At 40.9% G+C, this 26,205-nt stretch overlaps 2 protein-coding genes across 3 annotated transcripts in view; both read right to left on the reverse strand.

The window, feature by feature from the left end:
* The window catches only part of rrp12 (ribosomal RNA processing 12 homolog), a 32,865-nt gene extending 15,223 nt beyond the window's left edge, over positions 1-17,642 (reverse strand). Inside the window, exons 1-11 of the mRNA XM_061910141.1 lie at positions 17,415-17,642; positions 12,877-13,106; positions 12,711-12,794; positions 7,522-7,598; positions 7,325-7,430; positions 7,134-7,250; positions 6,921-7,059; positions 6,723-6,850; positions 3,095-3,193; positions 2,923-3,014; positions 2,720-2,831 (exon numbers count right to left, since the gene is read on the reverse strand). Coding sequence (XP_061766125.1) covers positions 2,720-2,831; positions 2,923-3,014; positions 3,095-3,193; positions 6,723-6,850; positions 6,921-7,059; positions 7,134-7,250; positions 7,325-7,430; positions 7,522-7,598; positions 12,711-12,794; positions 12,877-13,106; positions 17,415-17,553 — 1,323 coding nt within the window. The 5' untranslated portion in view covers positions 17,554-17,642. The remainder of the gene's footprint in view (positions 1-2,719; positions 2,832-2,922; positions 3,015-3,094; positions 3,194-6,722; positions 6,851-6,920; positions 7,060-7,133; positions 7,251-7,324; positions 7,431-7,521; positions 7,599-12,710; positions 12,795-12,876; positions 13,107-17,414) is intronic.
* Positions 17,643-23,081: 5,439 nt separating this feature from the next.
* LOC133558943 (ubiquitin domain-containing protein 1-like) overlaps positions 23,082-26,205 on the reverse strand; it is a 28,490-nt gene continuing 25,366 nt past the window's right edge. For both annotated transcript variants that reach the window (XM_061910143.1, XM_061910144.1), the window contains one exon: positions 23,082-26,145. In XM_061910143.1, the coding sequence (XP_061766127.1) occupies positions 25,931-26,145 (215 nt within the window). In that variant the 3' untranslated portion in view covers positions 23,082-25,930. The remainder of the gene's footprint in view (positions 26,146-26,205) is intronic.

Genomic DNA, 26,205 nt, shown 5'->3' on the forward strand with positions numbered 1-26,205 from the left:
AACACCGATAGACATCATTCACACTCATATTCACACACTAGGGCCAATTTAGTGTTGCGAATCAACCTATCCCCAGGTCAGGGGCCGGGAATCTTTTTGGCTGAGAGAGCCATGAAAGCCAAATATTTCAAAATGTATTTCCGTGAGAGCCTTATAACAGTTTTTAACACTGAATAAAACTAAACGTGTGCATTTTTATGTAAGACCGACATTTTTAGAGTATAATAAGTCCCTTATTCTTTTTAATAAAATTGTTATTCTAAAGTTAACCAATAATAAATATAATACTTCTTACCATTAATGCGACATTTTGAACAGGTGCGATAGAAAACGGATGGATTAAAATGGATGACAATGTTTTATAATTTGAACGTTATTTTTAACACTGTGATTACCAGCGGAATTATTTATTACTTATCTTGTTAACCAATGTCAGCTAAGATTTATCTGAGAGCCAGATGCAGTCATCAAAAGAGCCACATCTGGCTATAGAGCCCTAGGTTCCCTACCCCTGCCCCAGGTGCATGTTTTTGGCGGTGGGTGGAAGCCGGAGTACCCAGAGGGAACCCTCGCAGTCACGGGGAGAACATGCAAACTCCACACAGAAAGACCCAGAGCCCAGGATTGAACCCAGGACTAACTCAGGACCTTCGTATTGTGAGGCAGATGCACTAATCCCTCTACCACCGTGCTGCCCGGAGGTCATGATTATTTTCAGAAATACACATTTTTCCAACTTCAGGTAAAAAAAAAAAAAATTCACATTTATTTTGATGTCATGTGCATTTATGCCAATCAGAAGCCTTATAAGGCATCCACAGCTGACTTGGTAGTACATAATAAAGCCTCTGTTCATCCATATAGTGATACATTAGATGTGCAAAGCAGTGTATGTTATCTTTAAAATCAGGACTCATTCATAGACAACCTTAATTTTTTTAGCCGTTGTATAAGTGACGCACGCACGCACGCACGCACGCACATACGCACGCACGCACGCGCGCGCATGCACGCACGCACGCACGCACAAAATGGAATCACGGTCTGAAGTTTTAAGAATTGAACACCCATGTTCTAAATATATTGAAAAACGTGTTTTCTAAAATATCGGTGTTCGTGTGGAGAGAGTTAAAGAGAGGTGGTTGAACCATATTAACCAAAATGGTGATTAAAACATCTTTAAAATCAACATCCTTTGCCACATTGGACCTAAAATATTGTGGATTTACCATATTGCATTATTTTTTTCATTAAAAAAAAAACATTTATGACACATATTCTACAAGTTTTATGCTTCCTAAACTAAGCATTTTTGAGTATAATAATGGCTAAATAGACTACAAATATCAGAACTACAGTAGTATTTGCCACTAGGAGACCAAGTCAATCAGCCTCAAGCAGCATCACTGTATAATTTATTGTGTTAAAAGAGCGTAAAGGTGACTAAATGGTGTTATTCCATGTCTATAGGGATCATATAATTATGAAAATCATTTAAAAAGGTAGTAAACAGTTTTTATCCTCAAACATTGAAAATATTTGATTTATAATTAATGACTTCATGGAAAAAAAAATATTGTGGTCATATCTGCAACCAATTAACAGTGATACAGTAATAACATGCATAAATTAAATGGGGAAAATCATCCAATACTTAGTACAAAGACTGTTTAGCGTTCCCTATATTTCTATATGCTGCATTTGAGAAAATTGGGAATTTACAAACCTCAGTTTGAATAGGGAGTTCCTACCCCAGAAAGATGCCGTAATCTGTAGTTGTCACACACTGCTGGCACACAGATGCACTAAAAAAACTATAATAAGCTATATAATTGTAAAAAGTAGTTTTAGATCAAAATTATTACCAGACTTTAAAATGCATTTTATAATATAAAATGCATTTTAAAATATAAAATGCATTTTAAAATATAAAATGCATTTTAAAGATCGCTACAAGATTGATTTGGTTTTCAGGACTGACGATTGACGTATATGAATAAAATGTATAACTGACTATAAATCATATAATCATAGCTTATTGGAGTTACCATATTTTGCAATTCATTGGGATTTTAGCAGTGAATGCCCCATGAGTGGTTAGAACTACACTAAATGTTCGATGTAACGCTGTCGTTGGGGTCCACAAAATCTCAATCGTGCGTTAAGTAGAACTTTTTTCTCAAAATAATACAATAAAATGATCCAGATTTATGTGGTGAAAACAGAGGGGGTTCGCAAACTTACCAAGGCATAGTGGTTTAGGTTTGAGAGTTCCAGTCTTATTGACAGTGAACAGTATCATGACTCTGTCTTTAAATTGTGCTTCGTTTTTCCTTGTTAAGTGTTGAGACTTCATAATACTGTCTCGTCGCAGTTGTACGGATTAGATTTTTGCGAAGGGGTCACACGTCAATGATCCGCATCACAAACGACAACAGAAATGTCTGTCTTTTTCTTTACGTAAACAGACGACAGGAAAATAAAAGACCGGCAAAGCTGAACAGGGACTGCATTTTGAAAGTGAACATCTGCTTTATGCTACTGCCGGCAAACAGCGAGGATTGAATACGATAACGATGATGTGGTGGATAGCCCTCCAGGGTCCATGGCATGATCAGTATTTTATGGAACATTGCTTTTTATCAACCTTTACCTGTACCGTTTGCAGTGAACTGACTTTTGGGACGCTGCTCCATCAATCCAAGTATTTTTTCTTTACCTTGAGTGTGCTGGCGGCCGCAGACACCACCTGTGTGTGAGGCGACAACAGGCACGACATGGCGGCAGAGAACAGACGAGGGAGGTGGCCCAGACTCAGAGAACTCTGCAGACTACACAAAGACACACTCACTGCTTTGAACACAAAATATACATGATAAGTCTACAACCAAATTGCGCAATAAAAAGGTCTGTGCGTGCTACCTTGCTAAGTGAACGTGCGCCTTCTCCATGACGGCGAGCCAGGCCAACATGGGCTGCAGGTCACTCTCACTGGGCAGGTAGTCATACAAAGCCTGTAGAGAAATAAGATAAAAATAAATTATGTTTTAATTCCACAACAATGCTCCCATTTTGGCATTTGGCGCTGTCTTACTGTGATAATTTGTGCATTGAGTTCAGGTGATAAGCTGGAGGCACTTGGCGTCCCACTGAAGAGTTTGTGGAAGGTCTGCATGGCGCTGGCAGTCACAAACTACAAACAAGCGTAAATGTCATATTTTTTCAGCCATAAGACAAGTCAAATGTGAAGACAATATTGCATACACAAAAATACAATATCAAAGTTTTTAAGATGAAACATTACAGTAGTAAAACCTTAAAGTCACATCTTAAGTGCACAGGAAGCCAGTGCAGGTGAGCCAGTACAGGTGTAATGTGATCAAACTTTCTTGTTCTAGTCAAGAGTCTAGCAGCCGCATTTTGTACCAACTGTAATCTTTTAATGCTAGACATGGGGAGACCCGAAAATAATACGTTACAGATGTGACTTTAAGGTTTTACTACTTACGTATAAAATACTACACGGTCTAGCTCCATCCTATCTTGCCGATTGTATTGTACCATATGTCCCGGCAAGAAATCTGCGTTCTAAGGACTCCGGCTTATTAGTGATTCCCAAAGCCCAAAAAAAGTCTGCGGGCTATAGAGCGTTTTCATTTCGGGCTCCAGTACTCTGGAATGCCCTCCCGGTAAAAGTTCGAGATGCCACCTCAGTAGAAGCATTTAAGTCTCACCTTAAAACTCATTTGTATACTCTAGCCTTTAAATAGACTCCCTTTTTAGACCAGTTGATCTGCCGTTTCTTTTCTTTTTCTCCTATGTCCCACTCTCCCTTGTGGAGGGGGTCCGGTCCGATCCGGTGGCCATGTACTGCTCGCCTGTGTATCGGCTGGGGACATCTCTGCGCTGCTGATCCGCCTCCGCTTGGGATGGTTTCCTGCTGGCTCCGCTGTGAACGGGACTCTCGCTGCTGTGTTGGATCCGCTTTGGACTGGACTCTTGCGACTGTGTTGGATCCATTATGGATTGAACTTTCACAGTATCATGTTAGACCCGCTCGACATCCATTGCTTTCCTCCTCTCCAAGGTTCTCATAGTCATCATTGTCACCGACGTCCCACTGGGTGTGAGTTTTCCTTGCCCTTATGTGGGCCTACCGAGGATGTCGTAGTGGTTTGTGCAGCCCTTTGAGACACTAGTGATTTAGGGCTATATAAGTAAACATTGATTGATTGATTGAAATAAATGTGCTTTAGGAGTCATTCATTCCTACAGTGTGTTCATATGACTAATGGTTTTAAATTTTCAAAATAGTTTTTCCCAGTCGAAGCATGCAGCAAAGTTACACTGATTTGTGTGTGTGTCGGTATTGATGCTGCAGAATGAACTGTAAGGTTCTGTGACAGTTTTGTATCAGACTGCTTAACTCCATAAAAAGATGGAATTAGACCACCACAAAACATGCTACATACTGTAGTGCAATATGGGGCTTACAAGTGTACAACAAGATCAAGTTGATCTTGTCCTATAGTTTTTCTACCACTGTTTTTATTATGCTTATTTATAGTATTTATAACTGATGTAGTACATTACAATACAGGTGGAATAACATAAGTACAATTTGCCTAACCTATTTATAGCATTTCCAGCTTTTTAAAGAACTTTACATTTTAAAATCGGTTTATTTTCTTTATGGTGTTTTTTATCTACCAGACTATAAGCCTGTACAATTTTCTCACGCTTTGAATGCTTTTAATTTATAGATAATGTTTTGTATTCGACAAATAGTTTTCATAGAACACCGACAGAGACACTGAAAAGATCTATGGTGCCATCTATTGGACATGTTCGCTCACTGAAAGTGCTATAGATTGGACTTCTGCGGTATTCCTTTCTGTTCAGTGCCTTGAACCGGAAATACAAGCGCAGTTCCATCTTGTAGTCGTCCTTAGCGTTTTTACGTGTTTCTTCATTCATCTCTCTATGCAACATTTGTCAATCAATCAGTCAATCAATGTTTATTTATATAACCCTAAATCACGAGTGTCTCAAAGGGCTGCACAGGCCACAACGACTCAGATCCCACATCAGGGCAAGGAAAAACTCAACCCAACGGGACAATGAGAAACATTGGAGGGGACCGCAGATGTGGGGACCCCACCTGGGCGACCGGTGCAATGGACGTCGAATGGATCTAGCATAATTTGTAAGTTTTACAATATAACTAAAAAAATTCATACTTACTAAATGTCACATGTTTGATAGCAGTGTTTTCCTGCATATTTGTCTGTGCTATTGTAATGTAATCAAGCTAGTGTTGTTAGCATTAGCTGATATAACATACTTGCCAACCTTGAGACCTCCGATTTCGGGAGGTCGGGGTGGAGCGTTGTTGGGGGCGTGGTTAAGAGGGGAGAAGTATATTTACAGCTATCCATCCATCCATTTCTACCGCTTATTCCCTTTTGGAGTCGCGGGGGGGCGCTGGTGCCTATCTCAGCTACAATCGGGCGGAAGGCGGTTTACACCGTGGACAAGTCGCCACCTCATCACAGTATGGGTAGAAATCTTCATTTATAATTGAATCACTTGTTTATTTTTAACAAGTTTTTAGTTATTTTTATGTCTTTTTTTCCATATAGTTCAAGAAAGACCACTACAAATGAGCAATATTTTTCACTGTTATACAATTTAATAAATCAGAAACTGATGACATAGTGCTGTATTTTACGTCATTATCTTTTTTTTTTCAACCAAAACTGCTTTGCTCTGATTAGGGGGTACTTGAATTAAAAAAAAAATTCACAGGGGGTACATCTCTGAAAAAAGGTTGAGAACCACTGCTCTAAAAGCCGTAGATGTTATTGTCACATATGCATGTGCAGTAGATGGCAGTATTGTCCTTTTTAAGAGTGTCACAACATTGCTGTTTACGGCAGACAAACTGCTTTACGGTAGAAGAAAATGTGACTGCTGTTTTTGTGTGTTGTTGCCATGCTGGGAAGACGTTAAAGAGACTGCCTAACAATAAACCCACATAAGAAACCAAGAACTCGCCCTCGATCGTTCTACAGTTATAACGTCATTGGGCAGGCACTCTGTTTATTTTGTGGGAAAGCGGACGTGAAAACAGGCTGTCGACACGTCTCTCGGGTCCGCATGGAGCTGGAGGGGGCGTGGCCTCCAGCTCTGCCTGAATTTGGGGAGATTCTCGGGAGAAAATTTGTACCGGGAGGTTTTCTGGAGAGGTGCTAAATTTCGGGAGTCTCCCCGAAAATCCGCGAGGGTTGGCAAGTATGTGATATAATAAAAATTTTACAAATCTCTATGTTAGTATTACTAACTTACAAAGGAAGTCTTTTTGTATTGTTTCAGTTTCACAAATTCCTCAGTAAATTTAGCAAAACTGCAGTGTTACAAACAGCGTTTGGAAACAATTAAGGTATAATTGTGTATAAACATTTACAACATTTATGTGTAAATAACAAATTTCACAAAGTATATATCTGCTGCTTATAGTCCGGTACGGCTAATACATGGATTTTTTTTCTCTAAAAATTTAGCAGCTGCAGCTTATAGTAGCGGTGTGCTATATAGACTGGAAAATACGGTATTTTCTTTTATTGTACTTTAAAAACTGCAATGTAATTGTGTTTTGCAGTACATCTATGATGTAAATTTCTGAATAACAATAATAAATCTGAATCGAGCAATGCTCTCACCACGTGGCTGAGCGTCATCACTCGCAGCAGTATCTCACAACAAGACTTGACGGCGCCTACGGGGAATGTCGGCACCACCTCTTTCATGAGCCCAAGTACATGAAGCAATGTGGTGTCCTCTCTGCTGCCTGCACAAAAAATAATTGAAATAGTACACCAACCTTGATTATGAGGTAAAAACAGGTAGTGTCAGCCTACCTCCTGCTTGCTCCATCTCCTTGATGCAGAACTTGGCGGTGGTCGCTGAAGCAGGGTGATGGCTGGGCGCTTTGTCTGTGAACAGGAAGTCACTCCCTCGGAGGATGGAGCACACGCCCTGCTGTGCTGCCTTACGCACCTGCATAGAGAAGACACCAATTTACTGACTTTGTTGAACCATTTCCTACGCAAACACAAGAATAATGAGCTGACCTTGGGTTTGCTGTGCACGGTAAAGCTAAGCAGGCCATGGTAAGCCTGAAGAGTGGACGGGTACGTCCACACAGCCGCGTCTTGTTTCCTCAACAGAGTAGCCAAGCATGACAGAATCTAAAAATAAATACGAGACATCCAATCTCACAATTGAACGTTTAAAAAAAAGAAAAAGAAAAAACAGTGTTTACCCATCTAAGAGCTGAGCTCGTTTCCGACTTGTTCTGTTTGGACATGACGTCCATCAGAGCCTTGGCGGTGTCTGAGAACTTGGACAAAAGCACCGGGGCCGGAACCCTGAGAGGAACAAATCATGGACATGTTTGGTATTCAACATCTTCAAGAACTTTAGCTGGATGGGTCTATTTGTGGGAGACACTTTCCAAACCTTTTCATGGTGAGGTTGAGGAGGTAAGCCACTGCAGCTTGCGACTCCGGTGAATCCACCACCTCCAGAGTGGTCATCTAAAAAAAAAAAAACACATGCTGCACTTTCCAAATACTGGTTTTACATAATCGAGTGAATGCTACAAAAGGAAGTTTCAATGTGCTTTGACAGGCAATGACAATATGTTTTATGGTTTATAGAAGTTAATTCCATACGTTTACATGAGACAGGGTATGCCATTGTTAGCATGCGTGGTAAACCAGCAAATTAATGACAAACCACCAAAACTGCTGACAATTACACAAAATATGTGTGTAACAGACTCCATTTACACATTGTTTAGGGCGATATGGCCTAAAATCCTGCGATAACCATGTATTTATTGTAAGGGGCGCTGGAAGCCGGCAGACCCGTCAGCGATCCTGTTCTGTCTCCCTTTAATGTTTGTCTGATCTTGAATGGGATTGTGCTGAAAATTGTAATTTTCCTGAAGGAACTCTCCTGACGGAATAAATAAAGTACTATCTAATCTAATCTAATCTAATATAACATAATTTATTATTTGTTATGTATGCTTCCCCACTTCCAAAGACATGCACCTGGGGATAAGTTGATTGGCAACACTAAATTGGCCCTAGTGTGTGAATGTGAGTGTGAATGTTGTCTGTCTATCTGTGTTGGCCCTGCGATGAGGTGGCGACTTGTCCAGGGTGTACCCTGCCTTCCGCCCGATTGTAGCTGAGATAGGCGCCAGCGCCCCCCGCGACCCCGAAAGGGAATAAGCGGTAGAAAATGGATGGATGGATGTTTCAAAATGGATTACAAATGTTCCAATTTGGTATAAGGTAACATTTGGCATCATTTTCTATTGTATTATTTTCTCAAATCTGTTATTAATCTACCTGCTAAATTTCTGTTGATAGCTGGTTAGTTTCTGTTCTAACATTGTTCTAGCTACTCTTCTGTTAAAAAAGAGTAAGTAATTATTATTCTGTTGTTTCAATACTTAATATTAATTTCGGGCGATGCTACAAATGTTGGTATCGAGCAAATACCAAGTAATTACATTGTCATACCAATGCTGATACTTTAAATTACAAATAAAATTTGAAAAATTATTTATTTTTTCTGATCACAATTATCAGACAATACACAGGATGGTTGTATAACAATGTCAATAAGGGTGTAAATCTTTTTGGCACCTAAAAATTTGATCCGATTCTGTTTACTGGGGTGACGATGCAATTCAGATTCGATTCTCGATTTCAACACAATTCCAACTGATTTTCACAATGTATTATTTGGTATAATAAATATCATGCAACTTTCAAAACAGGTTACAGGTTAGAAATGCTCCTTCTGGTTGCATGGAGATGGCCTAACAAGGTCTTAAAAATGTGACTCTTATGTACAAAAAATTTACATTTAATTGTCAATTTTATGAAGTGAGTTGTATCGGAATGATTAAGAATCGCGATTCCGATATGAATCAATTATTGTCATTGATATCTTATTGATATCAATAAATATCAATAAAGTATTTATATCATGTCCTTCAACATTTCTTTAATGGCACCAGGAGGTAGTAATTCAGTAGTAATTCAGCGTCAAGGTAGAATGTAACAAAGATACACAAAACACATAAAACATTAACAACCACAAACAATCATCAGTATACAAGCACACTGAGAAAGAATAAAATATATTACCTAAGGTCATTGTAATCTCAGGGCATTCAATCAATCCCAACTCGGCTGTCCTATGAGACATTTTGCCTTTCATCAGAGTAGGCTTCCCCAGTTCATGCTCATAGACATAGATTGGTCAAAACACCAGTTTCCCCACATACAACACTGTCCTTTAAAAAGGACTCTGCAATTTAGCCTTCAACAGAAGGTCTGGTTTGTTTGCTTTTCGCAGCCACGTTTATGGAACAACTAGAATGTGTCCTTAACATGCATTATCAGGTTTGTATTAAAAGTAGGGTGGTCAAATGATACATTTTTTTAAACGGATTAATCACATTTTAGAATTTGGATTAAGCATGATGAATCACACATTTGCATTGTTAAGATTTGCTTACAATTACACTTCCTCGTGATCTACATAACATGTAATGGTGGCTCTATTGTCAAAATTGTGCATAGATTGTTTTACAGACCACCTTCAAGCCGCTTTCGGACCGTCTCTTCAGTATGTGTGCAGTCCTATTTACGTGCCTCCACTTTGACTGCGTCTTCTCCCCACCTGCCCCGTTTTAGTTTTTATCGCTTCCATAGGGAGTCCACTGACAAATCCATGTTAGAACTACGCGCTACTCTGTATTAGAAGTGGCAACAGTGGAGGATGCATGTGCATGTATGAGCCAGTCTGCCCCACAACAAGAGGATAGAGAAAAAGGAGGTTATTGACAACAGCTTTGGCCTGCAATTACAAACTTGTGCAAAGACTACCATATGTGGAGATATCCGCTGACATCACACCTGGGAAAAACAGTAATAATGGTGCAAATTCCAAATGGCTTGTTTGGAGGAAGTATAAAGGAAGGCAAATTTGTTATATAAATATGTCACATTTTAGGGACTTATGCAGATCCCAAGTACAAAAATTGGTTTTGCATAATACGTCTTCTTGAAGAAAAGACCCCAATATTCAGACACAAATGCAATTTTGCTGTCAGGTTGTCATCCATGAAACATTTTCCTTGAATGCATGTCATTTAATTGCCCAAAACATGGTAAGAGTTGTATCTACAGTTCTTTCAGGCGTTATTTTGGAGTGGAATTTGTCAGCAAGCACACCAGTAGGAGTCTCCTCACCTATTTTTTAATTGTACTGATGTAATCACTGACCGTAAAGAGGTGAAGATAAAAGAGCTTGTATGGTCAAAATAAATTGCATGATAAATCTAAGAATGTTCATGATGAATGCAATATTTTTTTTTATAATTAATCAAATGAGTTACCTTATTAATTTTGACAACCCTAATTCAATTCGCTATCGTTGGCCAAATGTATATTATTCATTTATACTGTATTTTGTTTATATTGCGCAACCCTGGTAGACACTAATGTAATTTTTCATCTCATGTGCCACAAATCACATATTTTGTTATAGTTTGTTAGTCCCTATTTTGTTGCTCTTTAAAACTTGTAATTAGTACTCGAAAAGTGTTTGCCATGTGGCCTGAATTTTAAACGATTATGTTTCACTTGGTCAGGACTACAAAAATGCAAATGACAATCTTGACCTGAATATAAAACCTTAGAACAGGGGTCGGGAACCTTTTTGGCTGAGAGAGCCAAGAATCCAAATATTTTAAAAGTATTTCCGTAAGAGCCATATAATATTTTTTTCAACACTGAACACAACTAAACGTGTGCATTTTAAGTAAGACCAACATTTCTAGAGTATAATAGGTCTCTTATTCTTTGAAGCGAAGCGGGGTGTGCCAGGACCGGCCTTAAAATCAGCGACAGGTGCGTAGAAGGTCCACCAGGGCCTCGTTATCTAATAACCTGTCGCTCTGTTATAAGCAGCAGCCAGGAGGAGAGACGGGGTTGGAGCTGGAGCCAGAGTACAAGCGAGAACGAAAGAGAAAAAGATCATTGCTGGAAAGCAATTGAGAGACTTATTGAAAAATAAAAAATATAGTAACCCTGAAACAGGCTCTTATGTCGGTGCTTGGTGGTCTAAAGAAACCCCAGGAGGGCAAGCCCTAAACCAGGGGTGCCCATTACGTCGATCGCGAGCTACCAATCGACCGCGGGGGGTGTGTCAGTCGATCTCCAGCCAGGCTTTTAAAAAAAATAGACCTAAAAATGAGTGATCATCAATCTTCACCAAGACGTCACTTAAATGACATTCACGGTACCGGAGGGTCTTGTGAGATGACGCTGGCTGCTGCAAGATCATTATTATGAAAATATGACCGAGAGGAAGGCGAGAAACACTTTTTATTTCAACAGACTCTCGCGCCGTACCTTCCGTCAAAACTCTAAAGGGCGACTGCACATTTCCTATCTTCACAATAAAAGCCCTGCTTCATGCTGCCTGCGCTAACTAAATACAGAGTCTCGCAAGACTGGCGTGCACAAGCGATCCCTCAGAAAGCTGGCGTGCACATCACTTGTGCACGCCAGCTTTCCGAGACTCTTATTTTGTTAGCGCGGGCAGCATGAAGCAGGGCTTTTATTGTGAAGATAGGAAACGTGCAGTCGGCCTTTAGAGTTTTGACGGAAGGGACGGCGCGAAAGTCTGTTGAAATAAAAAGTGTTTCTCGCCTTCCTCTCTGTCATTTTTTCATAATAATGAACTGGCAGCAGCCAGCGTCATCTCACAAGACCCTCGGGTGCCGTGAATGTCAATCAAGCAAGCTACGGAATTTGCCGCCAATGTTTTTCTTGTAAAGTGTATGGAAGCTGGATGAATTAGATGCCAAAAACCAACCACTTTCATGTGGTATTGTACAGAAAGGACCACTTTTGTTCTCCTCCATTTGAAAATGTGGGCGTTATCATCATTACTGTCTGATTCCAATCAATGCAAGTCATCAGAATCAGGTAATACACCAACTTATATTCTTGTCTTTGTGAAAGAAAGACATCTATATGTGTTACACATGCTTGTATTATCATTAAACACATTTAACTTGTTTACAAAAATGTCTCTTTCATAAATAAATAAATATAAATGATATATATAAATGAGGTAGATCCCCTCGAGTTGGTCAATTGAAAAGTAGCTCGCCTGCAGAAAAAGTGTGGGCACCCCTGCCCTAAACTAACTAATAATAAATAAATCACTTCTTTCACTTAATGCAACTTCTTGAACTAGTGCGGTAGAAAAAGGATGGATGGATTCAAATGCATGAGCATGTTTTATATGTTGAACGTTAATTTTAAAACTTTAATTACAAGTGGAAGTAGTCATTACTTATTGTGTTAAGCAGTGTCAGCTCAGATTTATCCGAGAGCCAAAAGAGCCACATCTGGCTCGCGAGCCAAAGGTTCCCTGCCCCTGCCTTAGAAGAAAGTCTGAAAAAGACAAGTTGACTCATATTCATGTAGACGACAACCACGACAGTCTCAAAGGTTGATCAAGTTAGCAAACACGGGAAGAGTAAAGGTGCTAATTTACAGATAATGGTGATCAATGATGCAGAGTCATCAAACTGTCAGCACACTTACCAAAGCAGCAAAGTACTCCGTTTCTGTCTCCTTGCCCCCCTGACTGCGAATCACTTCAGTTACAGCTGCCAACACGGCACAGATCTGCCAAGCAAGCATATTTAGTCATATTGTTGTGGTCACAATACGTTTTTTCAGACGTCCACACGCCACAACTTCGCCTTACCTCTTTGTGAGCGGCCGAATTGGACTCCCACAACCGCTGCACCTTCCGAAAGGTCAGGTTGGAGCAGTCTGACAGGCCGCTGAGGAAGGTGCCCGACGTTCGGTCTGATAACGCCTCATCTGGCTCGTCTTCCATGGGTGCGTCCTTCTGGCTTCTTTTGCGGCGCTCCAGCGAACCTTTCTGTAGGTCATTGTGCAGTTTGAGAGCGTCTACCGTTAGGTCACTCTTTCCTGTGTGGACGGGAACCAAATAATCGACACATAGAATGTTATTAGCATGAGTAATAAAAACAAAACATGTTTTTTTTTGTAAGATGCATAGACAAGCCTGTGTTAACATATAAATGGGTTGTACTTGTATAGCGCTTTTCTACCTTCAAGGTACTCAAAGCGCTCTGACACTACTTCCACATTTACCCATTCACACACACATTCACACACTGATGGAGGGAGCTGCCATGCAAGGCGCTAACCAGCACCCATCAGGAGCAAGGGTGAAGTGTCTTGCTCAGGACACAACGGACGTGACGAGGTTGGTACTAGGTGGGAATTGAACCAGGGACGCTCCCTTAATATTTGTACTATTACGATTCCGCGGGAAGGTCTACTCCCAAAATAATACAAAAACCAGAAGAAATGAACAAATTAAAAAGATGGTTTGACAAAAACAGATTATCTTTGAATCTCAGTAAGACTAAAATAATACTATTTGTTTACAGTAGAAGAGAAAGTCAAACATAAATACAGATAAACGGAGTAAATATTAAAATAGTGAAAGAAAACACGTTTGCGTATAATAGATGATGAAATGAATTGGAAATCTCATATAAAAATGTAGTGAAGTGAAGTGAATTATATTTATATAGCGCTTTTCTCGAGTGACTCAAAGCGCTTTACATAGTGAAACCCAATATCTAAGTTCCATTTAAACCAGTGTGGGTGGCACTGGAAGCAGGTGGGTAAAGTGTCTTGCGCAAGGACACAACGGCAGCAACTAGGGTGGTGGAAGCGGGAATCGAACCTGCAACCTCCGAGTTGCTGACACGGCCACTCTACCAACCGAGCTATGCCGCCCCATTCGTATTTTACTTTTTGTCCTATTAGTTATGCAAGATTTTATTTAGTTATCCATCCTTTCTACCGCTTATTACAATGTACAATATACCTCAACCATAACTGCTGTAACTTATTGTGCAACTTATTGTCTTGTAATTAATGTACATCAGAGCTATTCAAATGTTTCTATTTTTGGTATTTAGTGTATTAGATTCTGCAACTAGTGTTTGGATCCCACTGTACGCAATATCTTAAGAGCATGGAAAAAAAGCATTTCACTGTAGTGTAACTGCATGCGACAAATAAAACTTGAAACCTGGAAACCTTAAAATAGCAAGAAACACGTCAATAATGAATAAAGCAAAACATGTTCTAGACCAGGGGTGCCCATTACATCGATCGCGAGCTACCAGTTGACCGCGGAGGGTGTGTCAGTCGATCTCGAGCCAGGCTTTTAAAAAAAAATAGACCTAAAAATTAGTGATCATCAATCTTCACCAAGACGTCACTTAAATGACATTCACGGTACCGGAGGGTCTTGTGAGATGACGCTGGCTGCTGCAAGATCATTATTATTAAAAATGACCGAGAGGAAGGCGAGAAACACTTTTTATTTCAACAGACTCTCGCGCCGTACCTTCCGTCAAAACTCTAAAGGCCGACTGCACATTTCCTATCTTCATAATAAAAGCCCTGCTTCATGCTGCCTGCGCTAATTAAATACAGAGTCTCGGAAAACTGGCGTGCACAAGTGATGTGCACGCCAGCTTTCTGAGGGATCACTTGTGCACGCCAGTTTTCCGAGACTCTGTATTTAGTTAGCGCAGGCAGCATGAAGCAGGGCTTTTATTGTGAAGATAGGAAATGTGCAGTCGGCCTTTAGAGTTTTGACGGAAGGGACGGCGCGAAAGTCTGTTGAAATAAAAAGTGTTTCTCGCCTTCCTCTGTCATTTTTTCATAATAATGAACTGGCAGCAGCCAGCGTCATCTCACAAGACCCTCGGGTGCCGTGAATGTCAATCAAACAAGCTACGGAATTTGCCGCCAATGTTTTTCTTGTAAAGTGTATGGAAGCTGGATGAATTAGATGCCAAAAATCAACCACTTTCATGTGGTATTGTACAGAAAGGACAACTTTTTTTCTCCTCCATTTGAAAATGTGGGCGTTATCATCATTACTGTCTGATTCCAATCAATGCAAGTGATCAGAATCAGGTAATACACCAACTTATAGTCTTGTCTTCGTGAAAGAAAGACATCTATATGTGTTACACATGCTTGTATTATCATTAAACACATTTAACTTGTTTACAAAAATGTCTCTTTCATAAATAAATAAATATAAATGATATATATAAATGAGGTAGATCCCCTCGAGTTGGTCAATTGAAAAGTAGCTCGCCTGCAGAAAAAGTGTGGGCACCCCTGTTCTAGACCAAAAATCACTTCATATTCTTTACTGCTCACTAGTGTTACCATATTTGCGTTATTATGCAGAAATATAGGGAAAATACTACAAATGTGGGCTTCATTCATGTAACAAAACAGATCAATTAGAATAATACAAAAATGTTGCAAAGAGAGAACACAAGCCCTTAATTTATTAAATCACAATTATTGAAATTCAACGATTTGGTGCATTTGCAAACAGCTAAAATGATGTACAGAGCAAACTACAACCTGCTACCCAAGAATGTACAACACTTCTTCTCAACAAAAGAGGAGGAATATAACCTTAGAGGAAAATCTCATTTAAAACACTTGTATGCTCGTACAACACTTAAAACCTTTAGTATATCAGTATGTGGAATTAAATTATGGAACGGATTAACCAGAGAAATCAAACAAAGCACCAATATGCTTCAGTTTAAGAGATTGTTCAAACTACAAGTGTTCACAAAGTACACAGAACAGGAATGATGATGAAAATCCTGAACCCTTTTTTTTTTACTCTTATTTAGACAAAGATTATTTATGTATTCAATATTTGTATGCTTACTATGGTATATTATTAATTTCTTTACTGTTCTGTGGCAGAGAACGAGGACATTGAATAAAAACGGCTATGTATGAAAAGGGGTCGGATTAAATAAGCTCTGCAACTTCCTACTCCTTTTTGGACGTGATGTAATAAAACAACTGGACTCGTGTGACATTGTATCGGATGCATGTTCCGCATAAACTGAACTGCCTTTTGTCACCGATTCTGTTCATAACTTTTATGGACAGAATTTCTAGGCGCAGTCAAGGCGTTGAGGGGTTCCGGTTTGGTGGCTGCGGGATTAGGTCTCTGCTTTTGGCAGATGATGTGGTCCTGATGGCTTCACCTGGACGTCATCTCCAGCTCTCACTGGATCGGTTCGCAGCCGAGTGTGAAGCGACCGGAATGAGAATCAGCACCTCCAAGTCCGAGTCCATGAATCTCGCCCGGAAAAGGGCGGAGTGCCACCTCCGGGTTGGGGAGGAGACCCTGCCCCAAGTGGAGGAGTTCAAGTACCTAGGAGTCTTGTTCACGAGTGAGGGAAGAGTGGATCGTGAGATCGACAGGCGGATCGGTGCGGCGTCTTCAGTAATGCGGACGTGGTATCGATCCGTTGTGGTGAAGAAGGAGCTGAGCCGGAAGGCAAAGCTCTCAATTTACCAGTCGAGCTACATTCCCATCCTCACCAGTCATGAGCTTTGGGTCATGACCAAAAGGACAAGATCACTTGTACAAGCAGCCGAAATGAGTTTCCTCCGCCGGTTGGCGGGGCTCTCCCTTAGAGATAGGGTGAGAAGCTCTGCCATCCGGGAGGAACTCAAAGTAAAGCCGCTGCTCCTTCACATCGAGAGGAGCCAGATAAGGTGGTTCGGGCATCTGGTCAGGATGCCACCCGAACGCCTCCCTAGGGAGGTGTTTAGGGCACGTCCAACCAGTATGAGGCCACGGGGAAGACCAAGGACACGTTGGGAAGACTATGTCTCCCGGCTGGCTTCGGAACGCCTCGGGATCCCCCGGGAAGAGCTGGACGAAGTGGCTGGGGAGAGGGAAGTCTGGGCTTCCCTGCTTAGGCTGTTGCCCCCGCGACCCAACCACGGATAAGCGGAGAAGATGGATGGATGAGTTACATAACAAATAACTATACTCTTAACAATAAAACATTGGTTGAATTAAACACTCAAAATCTCCACATTAATACCGCTGTTTTGAATGTCATTATATTACAGTAAACATCGATGTATTAGTGTCTCTGACAGTTATAAAGTCACCGTATTTATTTACACAATGTCATTAAGATGTGTACCTACTTACGGTCAGTGACAGTTGAAACTATAAAGTATTACTGGCATTCAGCCGAGTAAATACATTAAAAAAGCTATAAAGTATTTTGACATTCCTGGTGTTTTATTAACTAAAAAGGACAAAATCGTAGTTTGAACATAAGTACAGCCAACCAGCTAGCATTAGCTAAAGTTAGCCCACGTGCTAAAGGAAATCTTTACCGGAGGGTCTGCTAAAGAAGCGACTTTTAGCAGCCTGTCGATGTCGGCTCGTCTGCGGGTTGGAGTCGCTGCTGTGCCCTTTCTTCCATCGTTTGAGTTTAGAGCTCGTCCCGGAGCGAAGTTTCCCAGATCTAACCATTTTTAAGTTAAAGAAATCACGCTGCCCCTACTGTGTACACACGCAGCTGCCTCTGTCGCTCAGTTGATGACGTCATTGACACATTTTTATTTAGTTTTTTCAAGGTTTTGCCGGCAGATGGCGCTGCTTAGCTCAAAAATAAACACGCGCAGTGAACGTTTTGATTGATAATTACATAATTACACAGTATTTTGGACATCTGTGTTGCTGAATCTTTTGCAATCTGTTCAATAAAAATGGATAAGTCAAAGTAGAAAGATGGAGGTGGGAAGTTTTAGTCTTTAGCCACACAAACACACGGTGATTACTTGTTTAAAATTCCCGGAGGTGAAGCTTTCGTATGGATTGATTGATTGATTGATTGATTGATTGATTGATTGATTGATTGATTGATACTTTTATTAGTAGATTGCACAGTAGAGTACATATTCCGTACAATTGACCACTAAATGGTAACACCTGAATAAGTTTTTCAACTTGTTTAAATCGGGGTCCACGTAAATCAGGGGTGTCCAAACATAAACAACAATAAAAGTTATAATTGACGGATGGATCTGAAGTCGATCTCAAGACGATTGTGTCTAAAGTAAACAGTAAAAAAAAAAAAAAAAAAAGTTTTTTATTTTTAATGAGTAGGGGGACCCTTTTCCGTCCCCAATAATTTTAGTGAGATTTTTTTTGTGTCATTGCTATAAAAAAAACCTATAATAAATTGAAATCAATTGTGTTATGTGTTTACATTTTTAAGGCTCTAATTATTCTATAATCTCAAATATTCCACTTAAAATTCTATTGGGGGAAAACTATTGCATATTTTGTGTTTTTTCCCATAACAAAACAGGGGTTTCTTTGACAAAAACGGCATACAACTTAAATCTTTAAAAAAATTATATTGACAGATAGACCTAATGTTGATCCAGAGATTTAAACCTTGAATAACAATAATACAAAAAAATGACACATTTTAAATATTTTTTGGACCAAAATCCTTTGGGGTCCCTGGGATCAAGCCTGTGTGGAGGCCTAAATGTATATCTTTACAGATATATTGTATTGTTGTTTTTTTTTTAAATAAAACATATCAAAATGGCCCCGCTTGCTTTGATTTTTCAGTGTGCAGCCCTCAGTGGAAAAAGTTTGGACACCCCTGACGGTGGTAAATTCGACTGTGGATACTGATTTCTTTATTTGCTATCCTTTAGCACCTGGAGCTTTTTCATAAATGGAAAAAGATAGGAGGAAAACAAATATTGTTTTATTTTAATAATGTTTCTGTAGGAGGACAAAAATAACACAAACCTTCCCAATTGTTAGAAAGACAACTGTTTAATATTGTAGCGGCTGGCTACGGGCTGTTAGCCAATGACTTTGGCTGGGAGGCGGGACTTCCGGGAAGATATAGGGAAGTGACGCCAATCATAAAAAGTAGGGGTTCTAGCATTGAGGGTTAAAAGATTGGAGAGTGACGCACATCGGGGTTGAATCGCATCTTGTGCAATAAAGACAAGACAAACTAAATCATTTGTATGAGCCTACATTGCTGGGATATTACAATATATTTGTGCGTATACTTAACTGATGATGGTATTTGGCCAGCGCCGTTTTGTCCTACTAATTTAGGCGGTCTTTGAACTCACCATAGTTGATTTACATCAGGACTGGGCAAACTAAGGCCCGCGGGCCACATGCGACCCATTAAGCTTTTCAGTCTGGCTCGCCGGACATTATGTTTTTGGAAATAAGTTTAAAGGCTTACTGAAATGAGATTTTCTTATTTAAACGGGGATAGCAGGTCTATTCTATGTGTCATACTTGATCATTTTGCGATATTGCCATGTTTTTGTTGAAAGGATTTAGTAGAGAACATCGACAATAAAGTTCGCAACTTTTGGTCGCTAATAAAAAAGCCTTGCCTTTACCGAGAGTAGCAGACAATGTGCGCGTGACGTCACGGGTTGTGGAGATCCTCACATCCTCACATTGTTTACAATCGTGGCCACCAGCAGGGAGAGTGATTCAGACCGAGAAAGCGACGTTTTCCCCATTAATTTGAGCGAAGATGAAAGATTCATGGATGAGGAAAGTGAGAGTGAAGGACTAGAAAAGAAAAAAAAAGATGAGGGCAGTGGGAGCGATTCAGATGTTATTAGACACATTTACTAGGATCATTCTGGAAAATCCCTTATGTGCTTATTGTGTTACTAGTGTTTTAGTTAGATTATATGGTCGTACCTGAAAGTCGGAGGGGTGTGGCCACGGGTGTGGTGACTGCCAGTGTCTCTGAGGGAAGCCACGTTTCTCGACGAGGCAAAGCGAAGGCATTCGTTGGGGCCGGGCTGAGATTTTTTTTGTCCCCCTCCTCCACGGTGGAAGCATCCCACGTTCGGGGGCGGCCGGTCGGAGAGGGCAAGAGAGTCCGCAGCCTCTCTTTGACAGGTGCAGGAGGAACGATGCAAGCTCTATGCTCATGTCTACGGTAAAAGCCGACTTTTTACCACCATTTTTGTCACCGAAACCTGCCGGTTGACATGTGGTAGGGAACCATGTTCGCTTGACCGCTCTGTTCCATCTTTCGGGAATGTAAACAAGGAAACACCGGCTGTGTTTGTGTGGCTAAAGGCAGCCGCAATACACCGCTTCCCACCAACATCTTTCTTCTTTGACGTCTCCATTATTAAGTGAACAAATTGCAAAAGATTCAGCAACACAGATGTCCAGAATACTGTGTAATTATGCGATTAAAGCAGAAAACTTATAGCTGGGACCGGGGCTGGACCAAAATGTCCTCTATAATACGTGACGTAACGCGCACGCGTCATCATTCCGCTACGTTTTCAACAGGATACTTTGCGCGCAATTTAAAATTGCAATTTAGTAAACTAAAGCGGCCGTATTGGCATGTGTTGCAATGTTAATATTTCATCATTGATATATAAACTATCAGACTGCGTGGTCGCTAGTAGTGGCTTTCAGTAGGCCTTTAAGTAAATAAGTACATAATGTTTTTTAAATCTTTAAGATGAAAAGTGTAGCTACTAACTATTCCAATGGTTGGAATATGCGCTTTTGCATGATGTACTAGTTAATATGATAATTTGATTAGTTACTATAGTCATCTATATTAGTTACTACGGTAATGTAAGTCACAGCAGCTCAGACGAGGCACCAAACAGTGTGGGTGGGTAGCGTTTCCACAGAGTGTTTCCAGAGCCGGAAATGTGGGTGTCAGGGACAGACATGGAAGTAGCATTTTACAACAAAGTTCTAAAGCTTAGTGATGTATCAGATAAATCAAATTGGAGGTGTTTGTTTTTTTTACCCATTGTGTTCATATTTTCAATCAATCAATCAATCAATGTTTACTTATATAGCCCTAAATCACTAGTGTCTCAAAGGGCTGCATAAACCACTACGACATCCTCGGTAGGCCCACATAAGGGCAAGGAAAACTCACACCCAGTGGGACGTCGGTGACAATGATGACTATGAGAACCTTGGAGAGGAGGAAAGCAATGGATGTCGAGCGGGTCTAACATGATACTGTGAAAGTTCAATCCATGATGGATCCAACACAGTCGCGAGAGTCCAGTCCAAAGCGGATCCAACACAGCAGCGAGAGTCCCGTTCACAGCGGAGCCAGCAGGAAGGAAACCATCCCAAGCGGAGGCGGATCAGCAGCGCAGAGATGTCCCCAGCCGATACACGGGCGAGCAGTACATGGCCACCGGACCGGACCGGACCGGACCCCCTCCACAAGGGAGAGTGGGACATAGGAGAAAAAGAAAAGAAACGGCAGATCAACTGGTCTAAAATAGAGAGTTGCTGCGTTTGTAAGCATTTTTGTATGATTGTAAAATATGTGGATGGAGTGTGATGTTCATATGTTATCAATTTTCAGTGTTTTATCCTTCATAGTTAATATTGTAACATTCTTTATTTTCATGTACATTCTGGGTGTCTCGCTCAGTAAAAAAAGTTAAAATTCCATAAAATTACATTTTTTAAGGTGGTCTGTCATAACGTTTTTAACGTTATTTTCAGGTTTTGTATTAGTGTTCCTAAAAATCAGATATACCGGCCCCCAGAGTCATTTTTTTCTCGGTATAGCTCGGATGGTAGAGTGGCCGTGCCAGCAACCTGAGGGTTGCAGGTTCGATTCCCGCTTCCGCCATCCTAGTCACTGCCGTTGTGTCCTTGGGCAAGACACTTTACCCACCTGCTCCCAGTGCCACCCACACTGGTTTAAATGTATCTTAGATATTGGGTTTCACTATGTAAAGCGCTTTGAGTCACTTGAGAAAAGCGCTATATAAATATAATTCACACTTCACTCTAAATTTGGCCCCCGAGTCAAAATAATTGCCCAGACAACTTAAATGTACAACTTTCTCTGTCGCAAAAAGACGTTGTGACAGTCTCTTGCTGTCGTTGTGCAGGTTCAATGGACCACCCAGGAAGGACACCTTTTTAGCAGGTTTGACTCTGGTTTATTTTTCAATAAACAAGCTCTAGTGTAGGTCTGATCGCTTTTCAGCTGCTCCTTTCCACTGATCGCTCACGGTCCGCTCTTACAGCCGCCGTCGTCGTCCTCCTCTTCTATGGCTCGCTCTCTGTCGCTCTTGCTCTTCATCTGCTCCTGCAGGCTCTCCAACTCCTTCCTTCTCGATCTCTCCTCCTTCTCCCCTTTTATACACCATCAGGAGAAATGTTAAGTTTCCCGGTGTGTGAACCACGCTCCGCCTCTCCGCTGCATCCTCCGCCTCCTTGCCGCCATCTTGGGCAGGGCTGCAGCGTGCCCTGCCCCGCCATCGACCTGTTGGCTCCGTCTTTCCACAGAAGTGTTTTATGCTACTCCTTTGACTCATATTGACCACCAAAGTTTTTATGCTGGGCGTGAATGCACCAAGGTGAGCTTTGTTGCTGTTGTTGACTTGTGTGGAGTGCTAATTATCCATTCTAACATGCTATTTAGGCTAGCTGTGTGTACATACAGTATTGCATCATTATGCCTCATTTGTAGCTTTATTTGAGTTCATTTAATTTCCTTTTCTAATGTCCTCTTTGTATTTCATTTATATCTACAGGTCTCATGACTTATCTGCATGTAATATAGGCTGCATTTCTGATTGTGTGCCATGTTGTTCCAGACCACAGCAAACGTCAGCTTGCAATGATTGTAATAAATCTATTAGAAGAAGACAGCCTGTCCTTTCCTTAACTTGGGCACACACATCTATACTTTTGGCAGTTTTAAGCCAGTAATTTCCAGGAGTTATCTCACCCTCTGAGACACTTAATGTGTTGCCTTCATTATTAAACACAAGCCTTTGAACTTTTCGCAGTTCCAGACAGATTTGTTTTTTGTATTTTTGGTCCAATATGGCTATTTCAACACGTTGGATTGCCGACTCGTTTTAGAGCAATACGTATTCATTTAAGTGGGTGAAGTGTAAAATAATCAGTTTAGTTTAAATGCATGGGTGTCATTTATATATGTATGTCACTCAAGGAACCAATCATCTCATACCTTTTTCATAGTTCATGTCTTTTTTTTTAATAGAATGACAGTGTTTGAGCACAGCGCTGATTGACCAAACATATTAATATGCTGATATTTACATTTCCCCTTCTGTCATCTTCTTAAATTATGGAAGAAAAATGTGTTTTTTTTTTTAATTTAAGTTGCAAAAAGGTTTTAGTTTGCTATTGCCACAAGGAAGAAGACACAAAACAAAGAGGAATATCGGTGTAAGCCAGGGGTGTCCAAAGTGCGGCCCGGGGGCCATTTGCGGTCCGCCACACATTCTGGAAATGCTATTGCAAAAATAAATTTAAAAAACACTTAAAAAAGTAGAATAAGGTGAAATCTAACAGGGAAAAGTTGCATTGTTGACACAAAGCTGCCATATGCAGGCTGTTTGTTTTTCTTTTGCTCTTATTCAAAGGACTCCGGCTTGTTAGTGATTCCCAAAACCCCCAAAAAAGTCTGCGGGCTATAGAGCGTTTTCCGTTCGGGCTCCAGTACTCTGGAATGCCCTCCCGGTAACAGTTCGAGATGCCACCTCAGTAGAAGCATTTAAGTCTCACCTTAAAACTCATCTGTATACTCTAGCCTTTAAATAGACTCCCTTTTTAGACCAGTTGATCTGCCGTTTCTTTTCTTTTTCTTCTATGTCCCACTCTCCCTTGTGGAGGGGGTCCGGTCCGATCCGGTGGCCATGTACTGCTCGCCTGTGTATCGGCTGGGGACATCTCTGCGCTGCTGATCCGCCTCCGCTTGGGATGGTTTCCTGCTGGCTCCGCTGTGAACGGGACTCTCGCTGCTGTGTTGGATCCGCTTTGGACTGGACTCTCGCGACTGTGTTGGATCCATTGTGGATTGAACTTTCACAGTATCATGTTAGACCCGCTCGACATCCATTGCTTTCCTCCTCTCCAAGGTTCTCATAGTCATTATTGTCACCGATGTCCCACTGGGTGTGAGTTTTCCTTGCCCTTATGTGGGCCTACCGAGGATGTCGTGGTGGTTTGTGCAGCCCTTTGAGACACTAGTGATTTAGGGCTATATAAGTAAACATTGATTGATTATTGCCAATGCAAAAAAAAAAAAAGTTAAACATTTTTTTTTATATAGTGAATTATTGACCTATTTAAGGCTCCAATTACTTCAAATATTTGACTTTGTTTTATGTGGAAAATATTATGTGCATATACTGTATGGTTGCCATATAAAAATAGTGTTTTCTTTGACAAAAGAGCATAAAACCAACAAAATAATAGTTCAAAGGTAAAATCGACAGATATATCTGAAGTTGATCTCGTAACTTAAGTGCCCTCCATCCATCCATTTTCTACTGCTTATTCCCTTTTGGGGTCGCGGGGGGCGCTGACGCCTATCTCAGCTACAATCGGGCGGAAGTCGGGCTACACCCTGGACAAGTCGCCATCTCCTCGCAGGGCCAACACAGATAGACAGACCACATTCACACACTAGGACCAATTTAGTGTTGCCAATCAACCTATCCCCAGGTGCATGTCTTTGGAAGTGGGAGGAAGCCGGAGTACCCGGAGGGAACCCACGCATTCACGGGGAGAACATGCAAACTCCACACAGAAAGATCCCGAGCCTGGATTTGAACCCCGGACTGCAGGACCTTCGTATTGTGAGGCAGACGCACTAACCCCTCTGCCACCGTGAACCCCGTAACTTAAGTGTTGAAAGTAAAACAAATAATAATAAAAATGTATCACTTTATGAGTGGGGGACCTTTTGGATCCCAAAGATATTTAGTAGGATTTCATTTATTTTATCACTGTGATTACTCAGAAATAATAATACATTTATATCAATGGTGTCCTGCATTATTGATCTTTTTAGGGCTCCAATTACTTCAGATTAAACATTGCTTTCTGAATACTGCATATTTCAGTTTTACTATAAAAAAAAAATGTTGTCTTTGACTTAAAAGGCATAAAACCTTTTTTTTCTTCTTTACTTTATATCAACAAAGTTGATATACAGATTTACTGTAAGAATTACATAAAAAAATTAAATAATAATTTGACTTATTTTTAACATCCATCCATTCCATCCATTTTCTACCGCTTATTCCCTTGCGGGGTCGCGGGGGGCGCTGGCGCCTATCTCAGCTACAATCGGGCGGAAGGCGGGGTACACCCTGGACAAGTCGCCACCTCATCGCAGGGCCAACACAGATAGACAGACAACATTCACACTCATAACATGTTAATGATAAATGATAATAAATGGGTTGTACTTGTATAGCGCTTTTCTACCTTCAAGGTACTCAAAGCGCTTTGACACTACTTCCACATTTACCCATTCACACACACATTCACACACTGATGGAGGGAGCTGCCATGCAAGGCGCCAACCAGCACCCATCAGGAGCAAGGGTGAAGTGTCTTGCTCAGGACACGACGGACGTGACTAGGTGGGAATTGAACCAGGGACGCTCGGGTTGCGCACGGCCACTCTCCCCATGACAGAGACCTTCTATGGTCCTGGGAGTCCTAAAGGTAAAACAAATAAAAAAGAATCCATATATTTTGTTATGGTTTGAAAATGAAAAATATCAAAACAGCCCCTGCATGTTTTAATGTTTCCGTGTGTGGAAAAAGTTTGGACACCCCTGGTGTAAGTTGTGGGGCAAATGTGGTAAGATTCTACCTTTTTTCTAAAGTATTTCGGTGCTTTTTTTTTTTTTTTTAAGTATTCTTAATTTCTTTGGAAAAATAGGGAGAACAAATACAAAAAAGGAACAATAAAAAAACAATACTTATATATAAAATTGTACACAAAGTCCAAGTACATACGCTGCTTCCCTTCAAATTATCACCACTTTCTGGTTGTGTTTCAGTTGGAGAGAATTGCAGGGTTCACGTTGACAATGACTTGGACAACAAAGTCTTTCTGGATTTTGGCGTCCTGCAGACGCGTCTTGTCGGTGAGGAGTTTCCCCGAGAAGAACCACCTCTGGCGGGACACGTCGATGTCTTCTTGTCGCTGCAGCTGCTTCTTCAGCTCAGCGATGGAGTCGGCCATGCTGGCGGTCAGACGCACGTCCTCTCCTGCGAGAGCAGAGTCGTTATACATCATCAATCGCCGTGCTATGCCTCACCGGGCGGGGA

The sequence above is a fragment of the Nerophis ophidion genome, linkage group LG09 (genome assembly GCF_033978795.1).
Source record: "Nerophis ophidion isolate RoL-2023_Sa linkage group LG09, RoL_Noph_v1.0, whole genome shotgun sequence".
Taxonomy (NCBI): Eukaryota; Metazoa; Chordata; class Actinopteri; order Syngnathiformes; family Syngnathidae; genus Nerophis; species Nerophis ophidion.